The following is a 25,934-nucleotide window of genomic DNA, read 5'->3' as shown; positions in this document are numbered from 1 at the left end:
GGGTCGGGGGGACGTTTCCCCTGTGCAAAGCCAACAGCCTGTGTGCTTGCAGCCCCATGACCTTGGCTTCCCAGGGGAGCGGTCCGCCCACCCAGCTCAAATGCACTGTGCCAGGCAGGCGTCTCCCAGCTCGGAAAGGAAGTCCCCTTAAACCAAATAGCAATCCAGGCCACTAAGAATGTTAAAACCCAAGTAAGCTGGCCTACTGCGATACTACAAGCTTCACGCCGGAAGGTCACGATCTCTGCCTTTGCCCCTGCGATTCCCTAGCTTGGTCGTGTCTGGGTGTAATTTTAGTCTTCTCTGTCGGAAGTTACTCAGTGGAAGGTATCATCTGCGTCTTCCGTGGGCACATTATGTGTAATCAAAGCCCGAAAAGCAGTCTTTACACTTTGCCCCAAAACAGAATAACATACAATCTCCGGTCCCTGCTCGGATGTTGAGGCACGGCACACGTTGTTGGTCTCTGTCCTTGTTTGCCATTTCCTCTCCCGGGTCCCTGCTGGAAATTAGGTTCGCAGAATGATACGAATGTCTGTGTGTGTGTGTGTGTGTGTGTGTGTGTGTGTGTGTGTGTGTGGAGAGAGAGGGGGAGAGAATATATCTGTACCTAAGCACCCACCTTCTCACTCATGACCGATTTGCAGTCGAGAGATTTCAACACAGCTCCCCATACCCCTAGCCATCTTGTGACTCAGGTTCTCCACTGGCCGTAGGGATGTGTCTGGGCTGATGATATTGATGGCTTTCGAAATGCTGGGAGTTGGCTTTGCTTCGGTGGTCTGTCCCTCACTGCCTGCCAAGCACTGACGGCGTGTGACGTTTGGACCCTGCGGCTTTCCTGGTCTCTGGATTTATCGGAGAGTTCTGAGTCTCGGAGGCGTCTTCATAATTCCATTACGTGTGTCAAATCCTGCCTTCTGTGTAGCGAGCAGCACCAACACATTCTCACGTCCCTACATACTTTGGCTCTTCCTTCCAGGGAGTCCCTTCTGCTTTTGTAAAAAATTAATCAGTGGTCCTTCAGGGAATTAGAAGCATCGGGTCTTTTCTTGGTGGTCAGGGACTTCCCCAGCAGGAGAAAATGCTGGTAGAATCAGAAGTAAATGTAACGTCTTCGCTTTGAGCCACGAGGAAGAACTCCGTGTGCTCCCCAAGCTCTGCGGAAGGGGGTGTTCAGGGCACGCCGGGAGCGCCTTCCTTTCAAAGCTTAGTTTGAACGGGACTGCGGTCAGAGGTGGTCTCGAGGCTCTTCTGAAACGCTTTGGTGTGGCCACACGGAAAGCACAATGACAGAGTCGTCCCGACCACGGACGCCCATGTCTGGCGGTAGCTGGGGGGGTGGGGTGGGAATGTGCCAGTCCACCAAGATGGCAACAGGTTCTTGGTGTGTTATTTGAAGAAAGGAGGGGCGGGCGCTGGGAGAGCGTAGGGGAGGCGGGGTGCTTGTTCTGTGCTCCATCCATGGGCCTGTGTCACACCAGGGCTTCACGAGGTACCACAGCCTGGAGGCTGAAAACACGGACGTTCATTTCTCACGGTCCGCAGGCGGGAGCCCTACCTGGAGGTGCCATCAGAGCTGTCTGCTGGTGAGGGCCTCTTCCTGGCTTGCAGACGGCCGCCTCCCGCTGTGTCCTCACGTGGCCTTTCTTCCGTGTCCAGTCTCTTATTAAGAAGGGCACTGATGCTGCGGGATCAGGGCCCCACCCTTATGATCCTGTAACCCCATCACCAAATACAGCTGCACTGGGCTTGGAGCTTCAATGCAGGGGTTCTGGGGGGCACCTACTTTCAGTCTGGAACAAAGGCTGTGTTTACCCAGAAGTTTGGCTTGGCTTCTTGTCTTTCAACCGTCGTTTCTTTCTAGAGAGGCAATAACGGTGAACACAAAGTGACTCGAACTCGGGGTGGTGCTGAGTCTGCCGGGCCAGGGAGTGCGAGAGCAGGCCGGGTGGGACCGGGATGTGGGCCCGTGCCTGGTGTCCCCAGGGCCAGGTGGGATGTGAGCCTGCCCCTGGTGTCCCGTGGGTCAGGTGGGACGTGGGCCCGCGCCTAGTGTCCCCAGGGCCAGGTGGGACGTGGGCCTGTGCCTGGTGTCTCACAGATGGCAGATTGGGACTGGAGGAGAGAGAAGCACCCAACCCCCCCCGCCCACCCCCATTGAGAGATCGATCGTGTCAGTATGTGTTACAGGGGCCTTTAGGAATGAGGCCTAGGGTTGTAATCCCTCACCCCCCAGTCCCCTGTCTCTGAAATTATTCTGTGTGTGTTTAAGGTATGTTCCTTTGGGCCCAGGATGAGCAGGAGGGGAGAGAGGTCCTCACTTTCATTACATTGTGAAAAGACCCCTTGTGGGTTACAGATGGGGAGGCTCGAGTCACCCTGGACACGGCGACACCAGGAGGGCGATGGGGAGCCCCTCTCCCGGCCCACCGCCCTCCGTCGTGAAGCCACACTTGCCCCTCCCGGAGGCTCATTGTCCTGTGCGGTTCTGGCAAAGGTGCCTGACGCAGTGGCCGTCAGGGGAGGGGGGTGAGTGACATCTCCTTCGCGCAGTTGCCGTGGGAGGAAAGGTCTTCCTTGGCCCCCGGTTCCGGGTGCGCTTTCTCCCGCACCTTCCGATCTCTGCGAGATCCCAGACGGGGGTCCCGAGTTGCCAGACGTTTCTGTTTCCCAAGGGGAGCCGAAGTCATTTTGGTGCACGGCGTCTGCGTACTTGGTACATTCAGTGCGACTTCGTAACCTCATGCCGTGCAGGCCAAAGCAGAGCGTGATGGGCTCAGATGGAAGCTGCCGTCCTGGGCGTCCTGGGGAGGGTGAGGGGCTGGTGGAGGGCTCCTGGGACCGGGGAGGACCCGCGTCCCCCTGTCCCTCCGTCAGCCCCTCCCCCGGCCGCTCTGCTTCTTTCCATCCCTCCCTCCAGCCTCACAGCCTCCGTGTTCCTGACGCTCCCCCTGCCCAGAAGGCTCTCGCTTGGTCCGGCTGCTTCCTCGTCTCCCAGCTGGCGGTTCAAAGTCGCCCCTCCAGGCGGCTTGCCCACCGCCCCGGGCCTGTCCACGTCACCCCAGCGTAGACCGTGCGGGCCCGGCTGCCATCAGGCCTCCTCTGTGTGTGACTGCATGTGTGCGTGTGTACACGCGCTTGCACACCTGTGTGCATCGTCTCTAGCACATACACTCCTTCTGAACACCTGTTTGCTGTATTCTTTTGTGTCCACGCCAGCAGTCGGCTCATAGCAGGTGCTCAATGAGTACAAATTGAGGAAAATAAAGTGGACTGCGATTTATGCTCTGTCCCTGATTTTTTCCGTTAAAGCCTACAACTGACACTCTCTCTCTCATTTCCATCGTCACTCTTAACAGTTAAGAGGAAGAAAAGTTCCAAATCAGAGACCAAGGGAACCGTGTCTAAAGTCACTGGGAAGAAGATCACCAAGATCATCGGCTTGGGGAAGAAAAAGCCCTCGACGGATGAACAGACCTCGTCCGCGGAGGAGGACGTCCCCACGTGCGGTAAGCCGGGGTTCCCCGGCCGGGAGTGGCGCTCACCCCACTTGTGTCCTTCTTTCCTGGAGTTGCCTCTGCATCGCGCGGGCTTTTCCCAGTCGGGCTTGTGATCATCGGAATGGTGGAAAAGGCGCTACCTTTCTGCCGCTGATTAATAAAAGACCGTGCCGGGGTTTGAGATCATCTCCGAGGTTCTTTCAAGATGAAAAACAAATTCCTGCTGTGATCCCGTGAAATTCTCCCAGAGTCCTTTTAAGCATTTCTGAGCTGGGGCACACGTGCCTTGGCGAGCGAAGGAGGGAGCGTGGGGCTCGGTGCGGCGTGCGTGGGGTTACCGCTGGCGTTCCCCCCGGGCTACAGCGGCAGAACGAGCATCCTGGCGGCGCTGCCGCTCAGCCCCTCACCTCAAGTCCCTTCCGAGGGGCTGCCCTGTCCAGGAAGGGGCGGGCACCCGCAAAGCGGCCCCGGCCCTCCCGCGCGAACAAGGAGTCACGGGAGGAGACGTGCAGCGCGGCCTGGTGACAGAGGAGGGAAGCCGGCACAGCGGGAGAGCGTCACAGGGACCCTGGCCAGGTGGAGGCCCGGGAGGGCAGCCTCTGGGGAGAAGTGGAGGGTGAGGTGGGACAGGTGTCCTGTTTCCTTGGCCACCGTGCAGCCGTTCTCAGGAGAGCAGCACCGAAAGCCGGACGGCGGGGCTTTGGCCTCTATTAGGAACCGAGGGTAGGCTGTGGGTGCTCGTAGACCCGCGGCACAGCCAGTGTTCTGTCCCTGCAGGTCCCTGGTCCCCTCCCTTTGCCGACTCGCCCTGTTCACCCCTCTCTCCGCGAGCATCCATCTGCCCGGGATATCGGGCTTTACTGGGAAGTAATGCCGCCCCACGTGCCCGAGTTGGCCATACAGACAAGGGGAAGTTAATTCAGCAGCTGTCACATGCCAGGGCGCGAGCCGTGTGCCGGGAGGACGCTAGGGAGAGGTAGCACTGCGGCGGAGGGGCAGGCTGCAGAGTGCTGGACGCAGGCACGTGCCGTACCCCGAGGGCAGGTCCCGGGGAGTCCCGGCTCCCTTCTGGCCTTGACGGTCGGGGTTCGAGGAAGCCACACGCATGAGACTCCCGCGGGCCCCGTAGAGACCTGTCCTTCGTCAGGCCGGGGCAACCCTGGGTGGTGGCGCACGTGCCGTGGAAGCCGGCTGGGGAGTCCTCTCAGGGAGGTCCCGTTAAGCTGCCATCTCTGGATTGTCGGGGAGCGCCCTGGTAGCGGAAGGAGGCCAAGGGTCTGGGAGCCCGTGCATTCAGGTCCCTGAACTTGGCAAATGGCAGTGGGGTCATGGGGGCGGGCTGACTGATGCTCTGTCCACTGCCCTACGTGAAGGAGGGGGCATCACCTTGTTGAAGTTACAGCAGGGGTGGGGGCAGGGCTCTAGCACAGAGGGGTGACGCCAGGATGCTGTTTCCTTTTGCCTCCGACTCTCTTGGTGCGGCAAGAGTCTCTGGGTGGTGTGGGACTGTCCCTCCTTTCGCACTGGCCCTGGAGGGGAGTTAGGGATTAGAGATGCAAGGAGGGAGCCATCCAAAAAAGGAAAGAGAAATTCTGTCACGAAAAGCAAACATCGACGTGGGAGGCGAGCTAGACGGCAGGGTCCAGACGCTGAGCTCTGGAAGGCCTGGGCCTGCGGGAGCCTCACGGCCCGTGGAGGCGCAGCTGGCCCACGGGCCCGACGCTGCTCCTTCCCTGGAGCTCCCTTCTGCCTAGCCCTTCGCTCCCCGGGAGACTCCCCCGCTCATAACCCCTCGCACACGGCCTCATCGTATTGGCCATCCGGCACCGCCAGAAATCCTTTGCTGGTACTTTCTTGGAAACGCTTGGTCACTCAGAGGGCAGAGAGGGTGAGTCTGAAACCTGTAACATGCAGGTGTGGATTTCTATCAAGCTGCTCAGCGGATATCTTTCGTCTCTGTTAAGAGAACCTTCTCTGTCCACAAGATTTTAAAATTGTCGTTTAGATCTTCGCTGGGTCCAGGGGCCACAGAAGGGGTCTGTGGAGAGAGGCAGGAGGAAAATGACCGTTCTCAATTTTTCTAGTACCTCTGTAAAGTTTTACGCAGAAAACGTCAGCTGGATAAAGGCCAGAGACACCAACCCTGCCGAGTGGTGGCCGTGCGGCCACCGGCCCCGTGCGGCAAGCAGAGGGGAGCTGAGCCCGACGGGCCGGAAGGACCGTGCCGCTGGGCGGGCCGACGCGAGCTCCCGGGAGCGATCGAGACCTGGGTTCAAATCCAGCCCTTCCATGAAATGCGGCCCAGCAGGTGGGCCTCCGGGTGTGTAATAACGATGCGGTGAGGGTGGGAGATGGTTTCTGCAGGCGCTCCACGGGGAGTGGGCAGGGGCAGTGGGTCCCGCGGCCGCTGACCAGGTCAGCCCAGCCAGCCCTGTACCTCTGCCCATTACCGCCCCGAGGCCCTGAAGTGATGGTGAGCGTCAGCCCGGTGCGCTCACGTACCGCCACGCACAGGCTGCGGCCCGAGACGTGCACCAGACCCCCCTGCAAAGAGGGATCTTCTGTGGGCCCCCTTCTGGTGCTTGCCTGTCCCTGTCTACACTTGGCAGGGCTCGGGAGACACGTGTCCTCATCCTCTCCGCCCCGTCTGTCCACTGCCGGACCAGCGTGCAAGCCCCACCTGGCCGCCGTCTCTGTGCCCTCCAGGCCACCAGGCGCGAGCCGTGACAACTCAGGGTCCTGCGCCGAAACGAGGGCTGCTTCTGCCTCCCGGTTCAGAGCCTCTGATGGCCGTGTCCCCGCCCGATTCCACAGCTGTCCCTCCCAGCCTCCTGGGTCACGTTCACACTGCCTGGCTCCCTAGTCACGCCCCAGGGCCCGGCGCAGAGCCTGGCAGACAGGGGCAGTGCAGCCCACGCCCGACTGGCCGAATTACCTTCAGCAAATTGTGGAATCTGTCTAGGCCTCAGGTTCCTCCTCTGGGAAATGGGCCCATGCTTACTTTGTCTTCTTAAGAAAGTTAAAGATGAAATCATGAAACACTAAGCTCCATGCTTAATAAGTAATGTTGTTGTTATTTGCTCACCTGATGAGCTTATTTTCAAAAACCCAAGCAGACAGACAGACAGACCAAAGCAGCGTGAGGGCAGTCCTGGGGGGAGCAGCCTGGGTACCGAGAAATATAGAAGCGGGTGGAAGGAGACGTCCCGGGTCTAAGGTGGAGGTCTCTGTGGAGGCAGCATGACCTGAGCTAGTGAGAGGCCTTGCTGGGTATGCCCAGGGTCCCTTCTACATCTAGCATTCTGCGACTCTGTGGAGTTTTCAACAGTAGGGTTTTTTGGCACGCAGGGAAACTCTATACCTCTCCCCTCCTGTCACAACCTGCCCCACAGGACATCAGGTGACCTTTAATCAAGGGGGAGGAAAGAGTCCTTGACATAAGTCGCTGCCCTGGGGTGTTGGCATCCTCGTTCTTGGACACGTGAGCCTTTGGGGGGCAGGCATCTAAGGTGGGCAGGGGAGTTCTGCCGTGGGCGGGACCGGGACCAGCCAGTGGCCGCGTCAGGACGTGTGGTCTCCCCTCCTCCCCCTGGGCGTCTCCTCCCGGCTGATTGTAAGCCAAGGCTCGCCGCAAGCGAAACCACCATCGCACCGGGACCAGAGCCCTCCCGAGAGGGGACCGGAGCCTGGCAGGCAGACGCCACGTTTCTCGCCCGGCGGAGAACACGGGACGCTCGGCCCCGCTCCCGCCTGCTCTCCCCGGCTGCTTGTGCTCGAGAGCCCCTGGCGCTGAGGCCTGAGACGCCAGCGATCCAGACGGCCGCACGCGAGAGTGTGTGTCCGTCTCCGGCCCATCGAGCTCTCAGGGAACCTTGAGCCTCTTGCCACGGTTTCGCGAGAAACGTTAGCGTTCAGAGCAAGACTAATCTGAAAACATCAAACTGAAATTCCCAAACTGTTAAGATACACTGACGTCTCACCTGACACGATGGGTGGGATCTTATAAAAATAAAATTGCCTCCGAATTGCCTCGTGCGGTTCCTGGAACTGACCCGGACCCGGGTGGCCGTTGAGCCTGGGGGGTACGGTTCTGGCGGCAGGACCCGTCCCTCCCTGTCTTTAGCGGGCCTGGCTGCGCTTTGGCACCATCTGGTGGTGGGTGTGTGCTACAGCTGAAACGTGCATGGGGCCCATCGGGATCCGTGTCCCCCGACCCTGTGACTCCAGATGCCCTAGATGGCTGTGTGTCATTTGCCTGTGCTCCCTCCCCAGAAGATGGGATTTTTAGGCCACCCCTTTCTGGAAGAGCAAAGGGCAGCGAGCCTGGTGGTGGAGGCCTGCTGCCCGATGTGGACGCGTCACTGTGGTGTTCACTGTGTGTAGAGACGGGCCTCTCGTGCACTGTGATTTTCCCTTTTGCCTTTCCCTTTTGGGAACTGAAAACAAATCTGAGGAAGGCGTCAAATACGGTAATTTCGTATGGTGTCATGCTCACACAAAATGAGGATTTGTCCAGTGTAACCATTCCGTTTGGGACTCAGATGTCAAGAAATCAATAGTATTGGTGACTCGGGGCCAGATTCAGCCAGGGAAGAAAATATCACGAGAGTGCCTGGACCTGTTCCAGAGATTACCATCGCCCTGGTTAGTGGAGCCGGGCTCCGTAACTGCCCCTGCCATGCTGCAGGGCCGTGTGCCCGCGCGAGAGTGCCCCCACGTGCCGAGTTCTGCAATAGAAAGCCACGTGCGAGTGTGAAGGCAGTGTCGTCGCTGTTCCTGAGAAGTCATCTAGCTCCTAGGTCTTGTCGCTCACATTCCTCAGTAAATATCCTAGCGTCTCACTCCCGCATCACCCTGTGCACCAAGGCCAGGTTCCCGTGATGCTTTCCGAGGTTCCAACAATCCAGGCACCTCCTGTCCCCCCAAGGCCGCCCTGTCCCTGAACTGCTCCTGCCAGCCCCAGTCACAATGTCTGTCAGTGCCCTGGAGCCCACCGCCTCCTTGTGAAACTTGGTCACCTGTGTGTCCACTAAATTCCTGGAGAGCAGTTGCTGGCCTGAACAAGTCACAGGTCCAGAGAGACCCCTTCCTTCACAGAGGAGCCCTTTCAGACTCCGGTTGGACTCCAGCCTCTTTCTGTCCCTTCAGCCTCTCCTAGATGTGTGAGACACGACGAGGAGCTCGGGTCCCAGGCACTTGAGCCGATGGGCTGGCTTCTCCCCTTGTTCCCCAGTTTCATGAGTACAGCAGCTTAGCCCCAAATGAAAATTCTAGTTCCAGGAGAAGCAGTGCACCTTGCGGTAGAACTGATGTCACCCTGAGCCAAATGAAGACTTAACATTTTACCCGTGCATTTTATGCGTGAATTCATCGAGCAAATGATTATACGTGATGTAGAAAGCATCGCTATGGGCCCTGTAACTTACCTGTGTGTTGGGGGTTTTGTTTTGTGATTGTGATTTGTGTATAGCATTTATCCTTTGCTAATGGAGCGTGTAAGACGCAGGACTGTGTGTGTTAGACGTGGAGAGAAGCAAAATGCGTGCTCCCAAACCCTTTGGAAAAGGCGATACAAAACCTGAATCGGAGAGAGTTTGTTTTGTTTTGTTTTTGAGCAGGGTGTGGGTGTGGGTGTGTGCACACGCATGCGTGAGTGGAAGGAGTAGTGCAATGACTTGTGAAATCCTTGTATCGTTTCTTCCTTTCTGGCCAGGGTTCTAAGCCCCATGTACTCCCTTCCTGCGTCTCGAGGGCGGGGGGCAGCCATCTCCTAGCATCACGGAGCGGGAGGAAGCGGCAGCCACCCTGTGAAATCTGGTTTCCTGCCCTGTTAGTTCACATACTGATGGTGTCTTTAGTGTCAGAGACCTACGCCTTCAGACTCCGGCGTTCCCGTCCCGTCTGGGCGCGCTCCACCAGCCGGACAAAATCGTCAAGCGTGAGGGCTGCGGGAAAGGCCAGGAGGCATCTTTGCCTTCTGTAGGACTTTCGTGCCCAGGACCTTCCATCATTTGCTGGAATGCGTCCAGCGGCGGGGGACTCAGCGCCCCCCAAGGCCTCCTATTCCTTGCAGAGTAGGAGAATAGAGTTTCCTTTTTGGGTAGTGTTTTTCTCACGTGATGCCAGAATCTGCCTCCCGTAACTTCTGCCCCGGCTGTGTCATTTTGCAGCTCCCCGGAGTGAATCTCGTCCTTTTCCATATGGTGTCCCTTTGGTCATGTAAGACGACCACTGCGTCCTTTCCCCCCCACCCTGCAAACACCGAGGGCTCAGCTCGGCCAGCCCGACCCCAGATCGCCACGAAACCCTTAACCTTCCCAGAACCACTCCCTGGCATGCACCCCCCCATCCCCAATGCGGGCCCTCAGGGGCTTCTGGGGGGAGGGGGCGCCTGCCTTCCCAGGAGTCCCCGACTGAGTGAAGTGAGCCGCTGGGTGGGGGCAGCCCTTCCCGTTGGCGTAAACTTGCACTTGCAGGTGTGCGGGGGGCGGTTCCGCGCTGACGGTCTCCGTGGTCCCCTTGCAGGCTATCTCAACGTGCTCTCCAACAGCCGCTGGCGGGAGCGCTGGTGTCGGGTCAAGGACAACAAGCTCATTTTCCACAAGGACAGGACCGACCTCAAGACCCACATCGTTTCCATCCCTCTGCGCGGCTGTGACGTGATCCCTGGGTTGGACTCCAAACACCCCCTGACCTTCCGGCTGCTTCGCAATGGACAGGAGGTCGCGGTGCTGGAGGTGAGGTGCTGCCCGAGGCCACCCTTGGAGACCTGCCGGGTGCTTTTCCTTCCTGCTTGGTCCCTGCCGCCGGCCCCGGGGCACCGTGCTTCCGGTCGTGTCCCTCGTGCGTGCTGTGGGGACCTCCTCTCTGTGATGGTGCGAGTAGCCAGCGCCCTCTCCCACTGCGCGGTGCAGGCCCCCCGTCTCCAGACGCCACCTCGCTTCCTGTCGTCCGCGCGCATTGGCGCGGTTAAATACACGGTTCCACACAGCGCACTGCTTTTTCAGGGTAAAGTCACCCCTTTCTCCCCTAACGATGGTCTACCTTCGAAACAATGGTATTTCTTTCACTTGCCCTTCAGAATGTTCTTCACAGATGGAACAGGTGTTTTTAGACAACCTTATAGACGGCGGCTCACGGGCCCGTCACACGGAAATCCCAAAAGAACACCTTTCGCTTTCAGGAGCCCTCTGCTTGGTGTGCATGCGTTACGTGCTTGCCGGCTTTTTGGGAACTTCTTATTCGCTGACGCGGAAAAGCAGTCGACACTGGTTTCTTCACTATCTGCTGACAACTTCCGATTTTATTTTTCATCTATTATACTATTAATTTATTTCTACCCGCTATTAATTCAGACCTCCTTTTTTCTGGCCCTTTGTTCATTCACATTACCGTGACTTAGACACAAAGACACGCACATGCACACACACGTGTCCACAAACACCAGGCGTGTGAACTTCAGAGCACGTGGACACGGGCTGTGCAGTCTATGGTCTGGGAGGTCTTGATGGGAGACAGGTGTTTGTTCCAGAGACTCTTTTCACAGAAACTGTCTCCAACAGGGGCGGGACCAGACTAGCACTGGAGCGCTCCCTCCCACGGGGCTGCGGGCCTGCGAAGCTGGCCAGGACCCACTATGTGCTCCGGGCCCCGGGCCCCGTGCTGTGGAACAGCGGGATCACACCGCGTCTTTTTTCCCTCATGGCCTTTTGATTCGCCTGTAAAACAGGAGTGTCAGGCCGGAATCTGCACTTTTGCAAACGTGGGCCGAAAACCGTGGAGTGGGCGCAGGGGAGACAGCTGAAAACCCAGAGGAGGAGACAACGTCCTCCATGTAAAACAAGGCGGGTCGGGTCTCCCGTGCGAGCTGAGCCCAGGCAGCAGACCCGGGGCGGGGAGTCAGGGAGGGAAGGCGCCCTTGTGCGTCTGCAGCCCGCGGGCGGGGCGGCCCCTTCCCCGTGTTTCCTCCCTGTCCCCGTCATTAGTCACGCGCACGCACACGGCCACACGCAGGCAGCCCCACCTCGGTCAGTCATGAGATGCGGCACGCCAGCCGGTAACTGTAATCTGTATGTCTTCTAAGGTCACTTTAACTTTTATTTGGAGGCAATCTCAGAATTACGGGAAAGTTGTGCTAGCAGTGGGAAAATCTCCAAGCACCCTCCACCGTATCCCGCGATAGAAGCGTCTTGCCGTGTGCGGGATCTCGGGCGCTCCCCCCGCACCCCCCTTCCTCTCCTTCTGTGTAACGTTTCCCAGACTCTTACGGCCACGTTGCCCCTTTATTCCTTCAATACTTCCTTGCACACGTGCTAAAAACAGAAGTATTCCCTTACTGAAAGCGCAGTATAATTACCAAAATCAGGAAATGGTCGTTCACACCCTCCTGTTACCCGGTTCTTCGACCTTGGCCGGCTTTTCTGGTCTCCACAGTGTTCCTCGAAGGCACGGGGAAACCCCAGCCAGCTCCTCTTGGTCCAGATGGCCCTTTACCTGACACAGAGGCGTGCAGAGGTTACAGACCGTTACTGCATGGAGGCCCTCAGTCCGGGCGCGTCTCTGGCTCCTCGCTGTTAGACTGCGGGCAGGCCTCCCTGGCGGGAGCCGCGGAAGCAGGGCTGTGTGCTGCAGGCCACATGGGCAGGCGCATCCGTCACTTGGCCCCTCGGCTGGTGGTGGTAACTGATCCCTTGGGCAGGGTATCTGCAAGGCTTCCCCCTTGTCTTTTTTTTTTTTTTAATTTTTTTCAGTGTTTATTTTAGGAAGAGGCAGAGCATGAGTGGGGGAGGGGCACAGGGAGAGGGAGACACAGAATCCGAAGCGGGTTCCAGGCTCTGAGCTGTCGGCACCGAGCCCGACACGGGGCTCAAACTCACAAACTGAGAGATCGTGACCTGAGCCGAAACCGGACGCTTAGCGGACTGCGCCACCCAGGCGCCCCCCTCCCTTTGTTTTTAAAAGCATCATGAGGAAGTTACTTTGAGGCCGTCTATGTAGATATCCTGTTATCACTCAGAATTTCACCTGCTAATTTTGGCATCCATTGATGAGGCGACCAATGTAGTGCAACTAAATCACACTTTGGATTCCCATTATTCCTTCTGTGCTCCTTAGTTAGCCTCTACTGTAAGGAAGGGTCTCCCTTCCTCCCGTTAATTATTAATCCCTTATGTACGTATATCTGCGGGGATTCACAGCATATTGTTTTTCTCAGTGATTGTAATGCCTTATTTGGTGGAAAACTCCCAGATTTGGTCAGCAGAAGTCCCTCTGAACTTTGCTTGCCCCTGTGGTCCTTGCTGTGTCCCTGTAATAAGATGCCATGGTCCCCTTCATTCTTTGAGCACTTCCCTTATGTTGTGATACAATAAGATGCTCCAGGCTTATCTCGTACCTTCCCTTGGCCCAGGCCTGGAACCAGCCATGTCTCCGGACAGCTCCTAGTGGAATCCCCCCGGTGGCAGTGGGAAATAGGGGTGTGTGTGTGTGTGTGTGTGTGTAGCACACGTGCACTACATGTCTTCGTGCACGTGTATATGTTACATGTGTGGTACATATTTCTAAGTGTGCATGTATATACATATGTGCATTCACACACCCACATCTGTATTAAAAGTTACGATCAAGACCTCTAATTTCAGTCCAGCATCACAGGGTTGTTTTTTAAAAAGCCTATTAGAAAATTCTATAAACTATGAGGAAAACAACGAATAAACTCTAGTGTCACTATATCAATCACACATTACGTGGCGTGTTAAAACACTTTTAAAAATGCTTAGATAAAATAGTTACAGATGCCTCAGTGTAGATTGAGTCATAGATACTTTCTTGATCCAGATTTTGTTTGGGAAAGGACAGGAAGATGAAAGAGAACAACACATTTGGGATTTTTATTTACCCAAGTATTTAAATGAATTCACTTTTACTCCCCAAACATTGGTTACCTTCTCCCCCGGGGAGGCACATAACTCGAGTCCATTTGCTTTGTCCTGGGGCCTCATGCCCTAGCGGCCAGGAGGGAGCTGTTACTGCCAGCCAATTTTATGATCACAAGAAAAATAGCTCCTCTCGTGTTAACGGCTCTGGGAATATTTACAGTTATGTGTATTCTGATCAGCATTCAACTTGCCAAGGCCACGAATGCAAAACTTCATTTTCTTGGAGTCTTTACGCTTAACTTAGCAGATCTGTCTTTATATTAAAATTCAGTCATTTTAGTAAAAATATTTCTTTTCTTTCCCATTCTGTTAACTTACGTGCTTAATAACTCAGCATCCCCTACCTTTTTAAACGTTGTATTTTGATTAATCGAATGCTTCAAATACCGTTATAAAGTAAAGTATCTGATTTTCTAAATCACACGATAAGGATGATTTAAAAATTTAATGAACAGGATCTTGAAGATATATTTCCGACTTGCAAATTCAACGGATCAAATTTGGGATGGGGACCGTTTCGAACATCTTAAAGCTATACCATGCACCAAGCAGGGCAATGACTGTAAAACGTGATTACGTTTATCTAAAGTTATATAAACTCATCTACACTTATATAAACTGGTAGAAAACTTTGCTGATTTCTTGTGCTATCTTAAGAGAATTAAGATTGCCATTTCAGGCCCATTTAGGAGACCCCCCCCCCCAAGGGCCGCAGTGGGACAGGGTTTGGCCCCCCCAGAGGCGCGGGCCCCGTCGAGATGCCGGGTGAGGCTGGCCGGGGCTGGGGGGCTCCTTTTTTCTGGCCAGACACTTTCTAGGCTGCTTCCTTCAGCTGCGATTTCACTCCCATAGCAATTTCCACACCTTGCACCTGCTGCCGTTCCCCAGACCGGACGGCATCGCGGGGCTCAATCTTGTTTCCTTGGGTGTAAGTCCGTGTGTGACTCCCGGTGTCCAGGCTTGGTGTGCACGCAGCATGGGCCTGTCACTCAGGCCGGGACCGTGGCTCCGTCCTCTGTGCCCGCTCCGTGCTTCCTGTTCCCTTCCCTTTTCTGCCGCTCCGTCTCTGCTGCAGTTGGGAAGTGTGGGGCTCGTTACCATCACTTAAGTAAATGCACGCTTCTCCCTTCCCCCGCTAGGCGTCCTCCTCAGAGGACATGGGCAGATGGCTCGGAATCTTGCTGGCTGAGACGGGCTCCTCCACAGACCCCGGGGCCCTGCACTACGACTACATCGACGTGGAGACGTCCGCGAACGTCATTCAGACAGCCAAGCAAACCTTCTGGTAAGACCCCTGGGAAGTGGCACCAAAGCTAAACAGTGCTCCTTTTCACGGATTTTTTCACTGCCTGTGTGCGTAGCCTCAGGGGGAAGGAAAACCACTAAAGACTCTCCCTTTGGCGTTACATTGATCTGAACTTTGCTGAAACGTTTGTCATTCCCACTTTCTGTTGGAGCGCTTTCTATCGGAGCAGAGGTTGGCAGGCTTTTTCCATCAGGTGCCAGAAGTGTTTTCGGCTTTGTGGGCCACGTTCCCTGTTAAAACTGCCCGGCTCTGCCATCACAGCCACAGACCCCGCATCAGCGAATGGCCGTGCTGCGTCCCGACAAAACTTTATTTGCGGAAACAGGCAGTGGGCTGGCCGTGGCCCGCGGGCCGTAGGTCTCTGGCCCCTGCGCTCAGGGAACGCTTTGATGCGACACGTGACTTCCATATTGCTGCCACCGGGGTGGAATTTTCAGAGTCATCAGTCATGTACTTTTAAAACTTAAATTGTGATTTCATTTTTTAAAAAAGGCTTGTATGTCTGAAAACATCCCTTTGATTCCTATTTCTGTAACGTAATGATGACAAAGCAGCACCCGTCAAGGTGAGGGCCCCAGACCCCTGAGGGCATTCGAGACTCTTGCGGGCAGTTCCAGGGGCCAAAACCAGTTTCATAATAACACTGGTCTGAAAGCCTGTGCCCTGGGGTTGTGCTGGGGAGGTGCTGGGTGAGGAGGAAGGAACCCAGGCGGGTCCCGCGCAGCGTTTACTACGTGGAGATTCCGGACAAGTGGTCTGGAGGCTCTCGGTGCCTCGGCTCCCTCTGGAGAGGTCAGGCTTTTCCCGGTCTCGCGTCCGCGATCCCCAGGCGCCTGCTTCTGCTTCCCTCACAGACAGTCTGTAGGGACGGAGGGTCTGCGTTCGGGGCCGAGGCGAGGTGGGTAGGAACAAAGCGGGTGATGGGCTTTACCATCCACACGTGCTGCTAAACGTGCCGGCAGCCGTGGGCAGACCCTCAGTCAGACGGCGAGTCCCTTTGAGTGCGAAGAAGATGAGCCCCCGTGTCCACACTGGCACTCGCCTGCTCCCCCCGAGTCCCGCCATCCGTTTTGCCACACACGTGGTGTCTACGGCGAATTTGAGCCGCGTTCCTGCGTCCCTCGAGCGGCACTGGGGAGTGAACATTTCTTGCTTGGCTGAGATGTTCTGGGGCGAATAGAGGAGCGTGGGCTCGTGTTAGGGATCGAGCCACGTGTTACCCCCAACTGAGGTGAATCAATAGCCTTGACAACATGAGTTAGTTTGGGTACAGCTTTTCCAGCAGAACTCCAGTAACGCTTAGCGGTTTTTCTCAAGTGTGGACTTCCTGTTCTTAGTGTCAGAATCAGAGTGACTCAGTCAAGTCACTGAGTCAACTGACTCTTCTGTTCATATTCGTCGTTTCTCTGTGATAACACCCTGTCTGGTCAACAAAATGCAGGTGAATTGCAGTGAACCCCCCTCGTCATTCGGCACATGCGGTAATTGAAGAACGTTTAATCAAGCGGCTTTTTAAGAAATGTAATATCACACTGGGTTTTGCAAAATCTCCATGTCTAGAGTGACATAAAAGAAAGGAGGTTATGGTTTTTAGCTGCTTCTTCGGAATTTACTGGATTCTGGAGCCTCTCCGAGTGCACCCGTGACCTCAGCTGTAATCACCAAAGTACTCATCGCGTGTCTGACAGGCCCCGAGTGGCCGCGTTTCCCCCAGAACAAAACTTGGCTTTCCAAATGAGCGGAATATTAATCTAAACCAAATGTGAGAAGGCCACATTTTTGAGAAAGGAACATAGATTGCAATATTGAGAAATCATTTATTAAAAAGATGCGTGCAAGGAGTTTATGGCTGCAAGACTCTTTGGTACCTCGTTAAAATCTTTATAGATGTGAGCAATAAAGTGTATTTTTGTTTGTCAGTTTGCAAGCTAAAATTTCTTACAAAACTTGAGAGAAGACGTTTAACAAGTAAATAATGTTCAGAATATAAATTATGGCAGTTCGCCAGTACAATAAATGTCCTGGGATTAAATTAATTTTTGCTTTGACGCAAATGGCAGCTGGTTAATGAATGTTTCCAAGGTCTTGGGCGGGGGGCGGGGTGGGGGGCGGAGTGTCTGTGCGTTGGTTATGTGTGAGGGGAAAGGACAGTGATGTGTTTTGGGAAGAGGGCAGTAAAAATATAGTAATTTAAATTCTCCCGGGAAAAGTAGCGTATTTCAGAATATTAATAATGGTAAACAGTTGGAACCTGTTTTCCCACGGCCTAGCCTAGCTTTAAGTGAGATGTATCGATTATATGGTACAAGAGAGACGTTCTGAATGTTCTTCCTGACACTGATTTCAAGTCACACTCCCTTGGAGACCCACGAGGCTATGGAAGTAGTGACGACACGCTAAAAGGCTGTGGATCAGGGTGGACGGAGAGAGGGCAGTGGACAGGCCGGAAGGGAGCTGTTGTCTTGAGTCACCTTCCCGTGAACCCCTCAAAACAGGGATGCACCTTGCGGGTACTGCCTCGCTCCCACGGGGTCTGAAGCTGGCGGATTCGTAGAGGCCGGAAGCTGACGCTGGGCCCAGGGCCCCGGGGGCGGGGAGGGAGGGAGGGTGTCGTGGGGACGGAGGTTCAGAGGAGGAAGGTCTGGGGGTGGAGGGCGGTGCCGGCCGCCCAGCAGCGTGAATGGACTCAGTGCCCCAGATCCGTACACTTGGCAGTCCGTATCTTACCACGGTACGCGTACTTCTGTGAGCGTCTTACGGTCTTGATTTAGCAGGTAGCGTGTGCTCTGTTGTCTCATGTCTACTTTTATGTTTGGTTAAAACCCCTATTGTGGAAAGAGCAGCAGGCAGAAGACGGGGGCCTAGCACGCAGACGGGGCTCGCCTTGCAGCTTAGGGCCCGGAGACCTGTGGCGGGGGGGGGTGGGGTGCAGGTCCCCCGCCTTAAGGCCCAGGCCTCTTCCAGCGGGGCCGTCCCGCGTGTCCTCAACCTCTCTGGGGTCTGTTCCCAGCTTCTGTCCCGCCCCTGCTGGAGCCCACTCCTTCCTGGCGACTGTGCCCCAGCGTGCCCACCGCCACACGTCAAGCACTCGATGGTCCCCGCCGTGCGTGTTCCCGACACGCGGCCCGTGACCACCACGGCGGCTGTGTGTCACAGTGCTCGCCGACCACACGTGCACACGGTGACTCAGCCCATGATGCCTTCAAATGGGGCATTTAAATTAGAAAACCTTAAATACATATCTTTGAACAAAAAACCTTCTGTCATGGCAGAGTTCTTAAATTTTTTGTTTAAATTTTTTCTCTTCTTTTTTTTTTCTTTTCTACACATTTCCTGTTCCTACATGTAATTTCATAGAATCATCCTACACATTTGTGTCAGTTCTCTTCACGTTGAAGAGTGCACGTGTGAGGCGGGACCACGCGCCGTGGCCTTGGCCCAGCAGAAGTGGTGCCTGTGCTTAGACGGATGGGACAGACAGATGGGAAGGGGCCCCCTCGGACCACAGGCTCCTCCTCTCCTCTCAGAACCATAGGCTGGCCTCGCTGTAAGACCTCTTTCCCAGGCCTGCCCTCACCAGTTTCATTTTCTCCCATTTTTATGCACCTAGCTACCATAGAAATCTAAGATCCCGTGAAGAAACACAATTTTTTAAAAATACATGTATTTTTATTCCAGACTATTTTTTTCTGTAACTCTTTTAGTAACATGATTATTTCACATTTTATTAGTTTTCATTAAGAACTTTTCCTTTTTGTAATATCACATTAGTTTTGTATTTGGAAAGCCAATTATATAAACAAAACCGGGCGGATGATAGAGACTAAAAACTATTTTCTCACCTCAATGATAATAAAGGTACAGCATATAGTATTTGTCCTGTGACTTGCTTAATTCACTTAGTGTGGTGTTTTCCAGATTAATCCATGTTGTCACATATGGTAGGATTTCCTCCCTTTTATTTATTTATTTTTAATTTAATTTAATTTAATTTAATAATTTTTAATTTACATCCAAATTAGTTAGCATATAGTGCAACAGTGATTTCAGGAGTAGATTCCTTAGTGCCTCTCCTCCCTCCCCCAACCCCTCCAGTAACCCTCAGTTTGTTCTCCATATTTATGAGTCTCTTCTGTTTTGTCCCCCTCCCTGTTTTTATATTATTTTTGCTTCCCTTCCCTTATGTTCATCTGTTTTGTCTCTTAAAGTCCTCCTGTGAGTGAAGTCATATGATTTTTGTTTTTCTCTGACTGACTAATTTTACTTAGCATAATACCCTCCCGTTCCATCCACATAGTTGCAAATGGCAAGATTTCATTCTTTTTGACTGCCGAGTAATACTCCATTGTATATATATACCACATCTTCTTTATCCATTCATCCATCGACGGACATTTGGGCTCTTTCTGTAGTTTGGCTACTGTCGATAGTGCTGCTATAAACATGGGGGTGCATGTGTCCCTTTGAAACAGCGCACCTGTATCCCGTGGATAAATGCCTAGTAGTGCAATTGCTGGGTCGCAGGGTAGTTCTATTTTTAGTTTTTTGAGGAACCTCTTTCAGAGTGGCTGCACCAGCTTGCATTCCCACCAGCAGTGCAAGAGATCCTCTCTCTCCACATCCTCACCAACATCTGTTGTTGCCTGAGTTGTGAATGTTAGCCATTCTGACAGGTGTCAGGTGGTATCTCATTGTGGTTTTGATTTGTCCTTCCCTGATGATGTTCATGTGTCAGTTGGCCATCTGGATGTCTTCCTTGGAGAAGTGTCTATTCATGTCTTTTGCCCATTTCTTCACTGGATTATTTGTTTTTTGGGTGTTGAGTTTGATAAGTTCTTTGTAGATTTTGGATAGTAACCCTTTATCTGATATGTCATTTGCAGATATCTTCTCCCAATCTGTCAGTTGCCTTTTAGTTTTGCTGATTGTTTCCTTTGCTGTGCAGAAGCTTTTTATTTGGATGAGGTCCCAGTAGTTCATGCCTCCGGAGACGTGTTGAGTAAGAAGTTGCTGCGGCCAAGATCAAAGAGGCTTTTGCCTGCTGTCTCCTCGAGGATTTTGATGGCTTCCCGTCTTACATTGAGGCCTTTCATCCATGTTGAGTTGATTTTTGTGTCTGGTGTAAGAAAGTGGTCCAGGTTCATTTTGCTGCATGTCGCTGTCCAGTTTTCCCAGCACCACTTGCTGAAGAGACTGTCTTGATTCCGTTGGATATTCTTTCCTGCTTTGTCAAAGATTAGTTGGCCATACGTCTGTGGGTCCGTTTCTGGGTTCTCCATTCTGTTCCATTGATCTGCATGTCTGTTTTTGTGCCAGTGCCATACTGTCTTGATGGTTACAGCTTTGTAATATATCTTGAAGTCCGGAGGCTACTTTAGTTTAGCTATTTACTTATTTATTTTAGGTTAGAGAGGGTGCTATCTAGGTTATCTCCTCCCTGGGTATTTACATCTTTCACTTCTCACAAACATAAACTTCACGAGTAAACCGTTCACACGTGCACACATCCAGCACGTATAGGCCGAGCGCCTTGTGGCCAGATTCCTGAGGTCCAGGAATGGGCAAGAGTGACCACGGCCATGTTCTCCTGAGGCTGACGTCGTGGGGGACGAGCATAAGGACACATCAGGTGGCGATTAGCAATACGCACAAGCAGAAGGGTAGCGGCACTGAAGCCCTTACTGTGGGGTTTCGGGGAGGGGCTCTCGTGTGCCAGGGTAAATTCCCACCGGGGCTGAAAGACCAGAGGGACCTCGGGAGCAAAGCTGCTGCGCAGGGGGGCCTGCAGGGTGGTTGGTGGGAGGGAGAAGCAGGGAGGTAGCGGGCTGGTGGTGGAGCCCCGCAGGCCACGCGGCACTCTGACTGCTGTGGGAGCGTCACGGCCGCCAGTGCAGAGCAGGGGGCGCCCCGTCCGGCTTTCCCCCTGGAGACGTGTTGGCCGCTGTCAGGGAAGGAGGCGCCCGTGGAGACGAGTGGCTTGAGGTAGCGATGCTGCATGAACACTGGGAACTGGAGAAACGCGTGCTGACAGTGCCCTAAGGAGCTTGGGCTCCACGAACATTCCCCAGAAAGGCCGCATAGTAAATACTTCAGCTTTGCCAGCTGGGAGTCTCTGCCTCAGGGCGTTCATGTTAGCAGGCTCCTGGAAGAAGCACGTAAGCGCTGGGAAGCAGCCACAGACGGTGCGCGCCCAGCGGAGGGTCAAGGCCGAGCCCCAGCCAGCAGGCAGCCGGCCGGGCGCCCCTGCCGCGCACTGCAGATAGGAAACCCGTCGCTTGTGTTGAACAGCTGGGTCACGTGCCGGCACCGCGCATGTCCCGGCATGCGTGATCTCTGGTCCTGGCCGCAGCCCTGCAGGCGGTGTTCCCTAGTCTTACAGGAGAGCGGCCTGTCCTTGCCGTAACCCAGCACCCCACTTCTGCCGGCGTGCCGGCTCGCGCTTCTGTCCCCCGTCACCTCCGGTCTGGCCTGAGCGTCCAGCCCATCTCGGGTGAGACTCTGGGTGGCTTGGAGGGGCCTAACTCACCTCCTTTCTTGCAGCTTCATGAACAGGCGTGGCGTCTCCACTAACCCGTACCTGGGGAGCACCTCCAATGGCTACGCCCACCCCAGCGGCACGGCGCTGCATTACGACGACGTCCCCTGCATTAACGGCTCGGTGAGTGCGCCACTCGTACGGGGGTCCGGGCTCGGCTGTGTCAGAGGCGGGGCAGCGCGAGGGTTCCTGTAATCCAGGACCCCGATTTCAGGCCCAGGCGCCAGAGGGCTTTTGGCCGTGCTCTGAGGCGGGATGGAACCCGTGTCCCTCTCTCCCGGGCTTGTTTGTGACCTTAGCGTGCATCTGAGCAAGTGGGTACCTGGACACCAGTACGCTGTCATTCAGCGTCCACGTCATTGTGTCTCAACACGTCCTAAAATGTGGGACGTAGGAGGCACCTCAGATATGTCAAAATAGAGCCCAGGCTCGGTTCTCAGGGAGCAGAAGGGACATGTTGCCTCGGCGTAGTGGCTGCACTTCAGACTCAAGGCGTTTTCCCCCTTGGTGGCCTTGGAGCACCCGGGACGCCCGGCCCCTGGTCCAGAGCGGCTTATCTGCCCGTAGGAATGCAGTGCAGGTGCTCAGTGACAGCTCTGCGTGGCCTCAGGCTGGCCGGCTCGGTTCTCAGGACTTTGTGTCCTGTACGCAGTGAGCGGACCTCATCAGTAAACTCTTACCACATCTCCACATTCTTTGCCGAACAGAACAGCCGTCACTGAGCACACTCCCTGGGCCAGGCCCCGTGCCGTCCTCCGGGCCACCAGGGGAGAGGCCCTCGAGGAACCATCTTACCGTTGGTCCCCCGGTACTGGGTGGGCTTAAAGTTGGCATCGCGTCAGGATACGTTTCGAAGTTTGGCATAGAATGTGTTTATTGTTGTGTTTTTCAAATCTTGGAAGGTATTTTGGACTTTTTTCCTGCTGTTTTGCTCACCTGTTCTTTTCTCGGTACTTGGATGCACGTCCCCAATCAGCCCCCTCTTTTGTGTGGTCATCAAATCCACACCTGCCCAAGGCAGGCACCGGGAGATCACGGCCTTCTCGAGGGAAGTGCGGGGGTCAGGCAAGGACTCCTGGAGCTCAGAAGTAGAAGCAAACTGAAAAGAAGGTTACTGTGGTCTGGGTCAGAGGTGACCAGCTGGCTGTCAAATGTAGTGATGTCATGTGTCTGTCCCCAGGGTCTTGGATAGCTTGCCCTGGGCGTTCCTCCCTCCACCCCCTCGGGCCTGCCCTGGGGTTCCTGTAGGGCCCCGTCCGCAGGCTCTTTACTGGATTCCTTATCGCGCAGTCCCTCCTCCCTGCCTGCCCATCCTCTCTCCCTCCTTCCTGATTTGCCGCATGGCCCCTAGCGCCCAGGGTCCGCACTAGGGATTGAAGACACAACACAGGAGTTGTAGCCTCTGTCCCCCGGTGGCCTTCCGACTCAGGGAGGGCTGCATGGTGGCCCCTGTGAGAGCAGCTTCTCGGGCAGTCTCTCTGCCTTCCTAGGCACTGGCTAGGGCCGGCCCCTGGCTGTGCTGGCCTCCGTTTGCTCCGTGCAGCCACCAGCTCCTGTTGACAGAGTGGCCTTACCCCTGGTGGTAGGTCCAGCCACCCACTCGCTCCCACGCAGTCGTGGGCTTCTCTGAGCCTTGGTCCCAGGCGCCCCCTGTGTTGGAAAGACAACACACAAAACTGTCTCTGGGCCTTCCCACCCAAAGGCCCTTCTGCGTCCCTCTTCCTCCAAGGGTTTTCTGCCTTCTTCCTTACCTTCCACACGGAGGGCTCAGGGCGAGCTGGGTGGGCTGGCACGAGCACGCCCCATCCACCCCTCCATCCCTTTAGGTTTGTGTCACGGGGGTTCAGCCCGTCCCCAGGAATGAGTTTTCCTTCGAGCACCCGCAGCGTCGTCCGATTCAGACATAAAAACCCACCATTCTGGAAGGACTCTGCATTTAGGAATTGTTTCTGCACGTGTGTGCGGCGCTGTGGCAACTTGAGGTCCCAGGTGCAGTATCTGTGGCTCTCTCACTTGCGAGGGCTTCCTGGAAGCCAAGGCCCCTCTTCAAACTGCTTCTATTTTCCGGGCTCCAGCACCAGGCCGTCCCTTGTTCGGGAGGCTTCCTTCCTCGGTTTTACGAAGTGCGTGCTTTCTGACCCCAAACCTGGCATTTTGTCAGGGTCTCGACTTCAGTGATCCTTGACCCTCAGTGCCCCCCTGACGCCAGCGCGAGATAAAAGCGGGTCTCAAAAGGGACCTTCTGAGGTACTTTTAATCTAGAAACGTCCGTGGAGTATCAGTTTCTAAGTGTTCCGTGTGACCCGATCCTTTGGTATTTGGGGAGGTGACGGTCCAGTCTAGAGCGTTCAGATAACCCTGGACAGCTGTGTGCCGGGCTGCCCCCGCGGGGCCGTCAGCCCAGGCTTGTGCGCAGGGGCCACGGCGTGTAGATGGCGGGCGGGTCCCCGCATCACAGAAATAGACGCGTCAAAGCGGCTGCAACAGACAGAAGCGCCCCTCCCGTGAGACTCAGACCGCTTCTATTTTTGTAACAAAAGGCTGTAATTACAGTGTGCTGCCAGAAGGATGTAAAAATAGGGTAAAATGAACACAACCTAGGAATTAATATTTCTCTCTTTTTTGGAAAGTGCAAAGCAATTGGTAAAGACCTTTCGGTCTCTGGCTGTGGTTCTGAGTCTGGGTTTACTTCACACTTGAATGTCCTTGTTCTAAAGTGGCCCGTAGTTATTTTAGTCCTTTGTGAAAACCTTTCCTGCTAAAACAACACCATTATATCCGCTATATTCTGAAACGTCCTCTTTTCTGTGATGATTTGATTTCTTTCTTTCAACAGACTTGTGTTTTGGTCGCTGTGCTTTCTTCAGGTAGAACAGAGTGTGGCACTCGGGTGCACACTGATGGTCACCTGTGACACCTGAGCCGCTGACGCGTGCGTGACAGACAGGCGGAGTCAGGAGGTGGTGTCACCCTGGCACACCTGCAGCTTGGGGGCAGCGCCGTGCGCGGCTGGGGGCCGGGCTCTGTGCCGCCGTCTCCTCCCGCATCTTGAGATTGCCCGGGGGACATAGAGGGGTCAACAGTTTCGAAGCACTTAAAACAACGTCTGGGCCGTAGTGATTACTGTAAAATAAAGCGCTTTCTGGGCCGAGGTTTCTGGGCCCCCAGGCTGTCACATGGCTTCCGCTCTCTGGATTAGGACTTCCAAAATTGGGGTCTTTAAAGAAAAAATGTCAAATCCTTTTTGTTTTCCCCTCTACTTTTAAAGAAAGGAACAAAACAAAAACTTCATAAGCCAGTTACCCTGGGAATGATCTTAAGGAAAAAAGCAACCCCTCCTGAGTCTCCCAAAGTAGAAAAGTTGTCCGCTTACGTGTGTGTGCATGCGCGTGTGTGTTCTTGGTAACGGCGTGGGGTACACGTATGCGTTTTGGGGGGTACTAATAATGTCTCTGCTATGCTTTCTGTGGCCGAGGGCACTAACGACGAAGCTGTGTGTTGCAGTGGGACCCTGAAGACGGCCCTCCTGCTTCCCGTGCCAGAGGCCTGGGAGAAGAGGTGCTCTATGATAACGCAGTCCTGTACGATAACTTGCCGTCTCCGAAAATCTTTGCGCGCTACCCGCCTGCTGACAGAAAGGCTTCTAGGCCGTCTGCCGACAGACTGTCCTGTAACCATTACAAATACCCTCCCTCCTGCACTCAGTCTGCCACTAACACCTCTTCTCTGGGGAGGGCGTCTTCTGTCGGGCTCAGCTCCCAGGTACAGCATCTCCTTCCATCCTGTTCTAGAATTGTCTGAACCGCGGGCCTCCTGCAGGGCGTTACAAGGATAGTGTAGCCCCCAGCTCGCAGTGGCTGAGACCCATCAAGGGTGAAGTGGGATTTTGTCCTCAACTAGAACAGAATTTGCAAATGTAATCGATGTTTTGCTGCCCAGGAACTGATCAAACACTCCTAACTAGTTCATGGCTTAAGCACTGTGTTTCTTGGCCTAAATCTGGCTCTTTTTCTATTCTTGGAAAATTCCCCAGTGAATATTGTGCATTACGTTGACTTAAGGCAAAGGTTTCAAAAAAGGACAGGGACAGTATAACTTTCCAGAACATTCTTGCACTGCAAGCTCTTTACAATATGTTCCCATCGCACGTACGTGAGGAACGCTGGACTCCAGGTACGACTTGCTTTTGGTCTTTAAACATAGAACAGGATCTTCAAGATGCTACAGTATTTTTCTGCAACGAGTCTAAAGCGTACTGCCTGAATCCAAGTAGTAATGAGGATTTTGGATTATCACTCAATAAATAAGCTGGATGTTGAAGTGCTGTCTGCTCTGTACCTCCTAGTTACGGCAGACGATAACATTGCAGTGTCAGTGCTAACCTGGTGTGTTCATGCATTTTCCGCCCGAGGACTTTCTGTACTTGGCATACAGATCTAAGCACCACGATATGAGAATACTCTACAAACATGAAGCAGAGGGGTACACTTTAAATTACATTCTTTTTGCTCCATTTTTGGGGTGACCGTAGGAAGCAGTGACTGCCTGGTAAGGTCCTAGCGCTTTGCGCGGCGGAGGCTGGCAGAGCTCTAACCAGCTCATCGATTTCACCAAAATCCCAGGGAAGGTTTGTTTGTTTCTGATTTTTAACG

At 54.4% G+C, this 25,934-nt stretch overlaps 1 protein-coding gene across 8 annotated transcripts in view; it reads left to right on the top strand.

The window, feature by feature from the left end:
• Positions 1 to 25,934, top strand: part of AFAP1 (actin filament associated protein 1) — a 147,602-nt gene that overhangs the window by 105,824 nt on the left and 15,844 nt on the right. For 7 of the 8 annotated variants that reach the window (XM_023253431.2, XM_023253429.2, XM_023253428.2 and 4 more), the window contains 5 exons: positions 3,363 to 3,512; positions 10,029 to 10,240; positions 14,581 to 14,726; positions 21,288 to 21,405; positions 24,787 to 25,044. In XM_023253431.2, the coding sequence (XP_023109199.1) occupies positions 3,363 to 3,512; positions 10,029 to 10,240; positions 14,581 to 14,726; positions 21,288 to 21,405; positions 24,787 to 25,044 (884 nt within the window). The remainder of the gene's footprint in view (positions 1 to 3,362; positions 3,513 to 10,028; positions 10,241 to 14,580; positions 14,727 to 21,287; positions 21,406 to 24,786; positions 25,045 to 25,934) is intronic. The other variant, XM_019829803.3, reaches the window with a different exon arrangement.

Source organism: Felis catus, chromosome B1 (genome assembly GCF_018350175.1).
Source record: "Felis catus isolate Fca126 chromosome B1, F.catus_Fca126_mat1.0, whole genome shotgun sequence".
In the NCBI taxonomy this organism is placed as follows: Eukaryota; Metazoa; Chordata; class Mammalia; order Carnivora; family Felidae; genus Felis; species Felis catus.
Note: the sequence above shows the minus strand (reverse complement) of the source record. Positions and strands in the feature narration are given on the sequence as shown.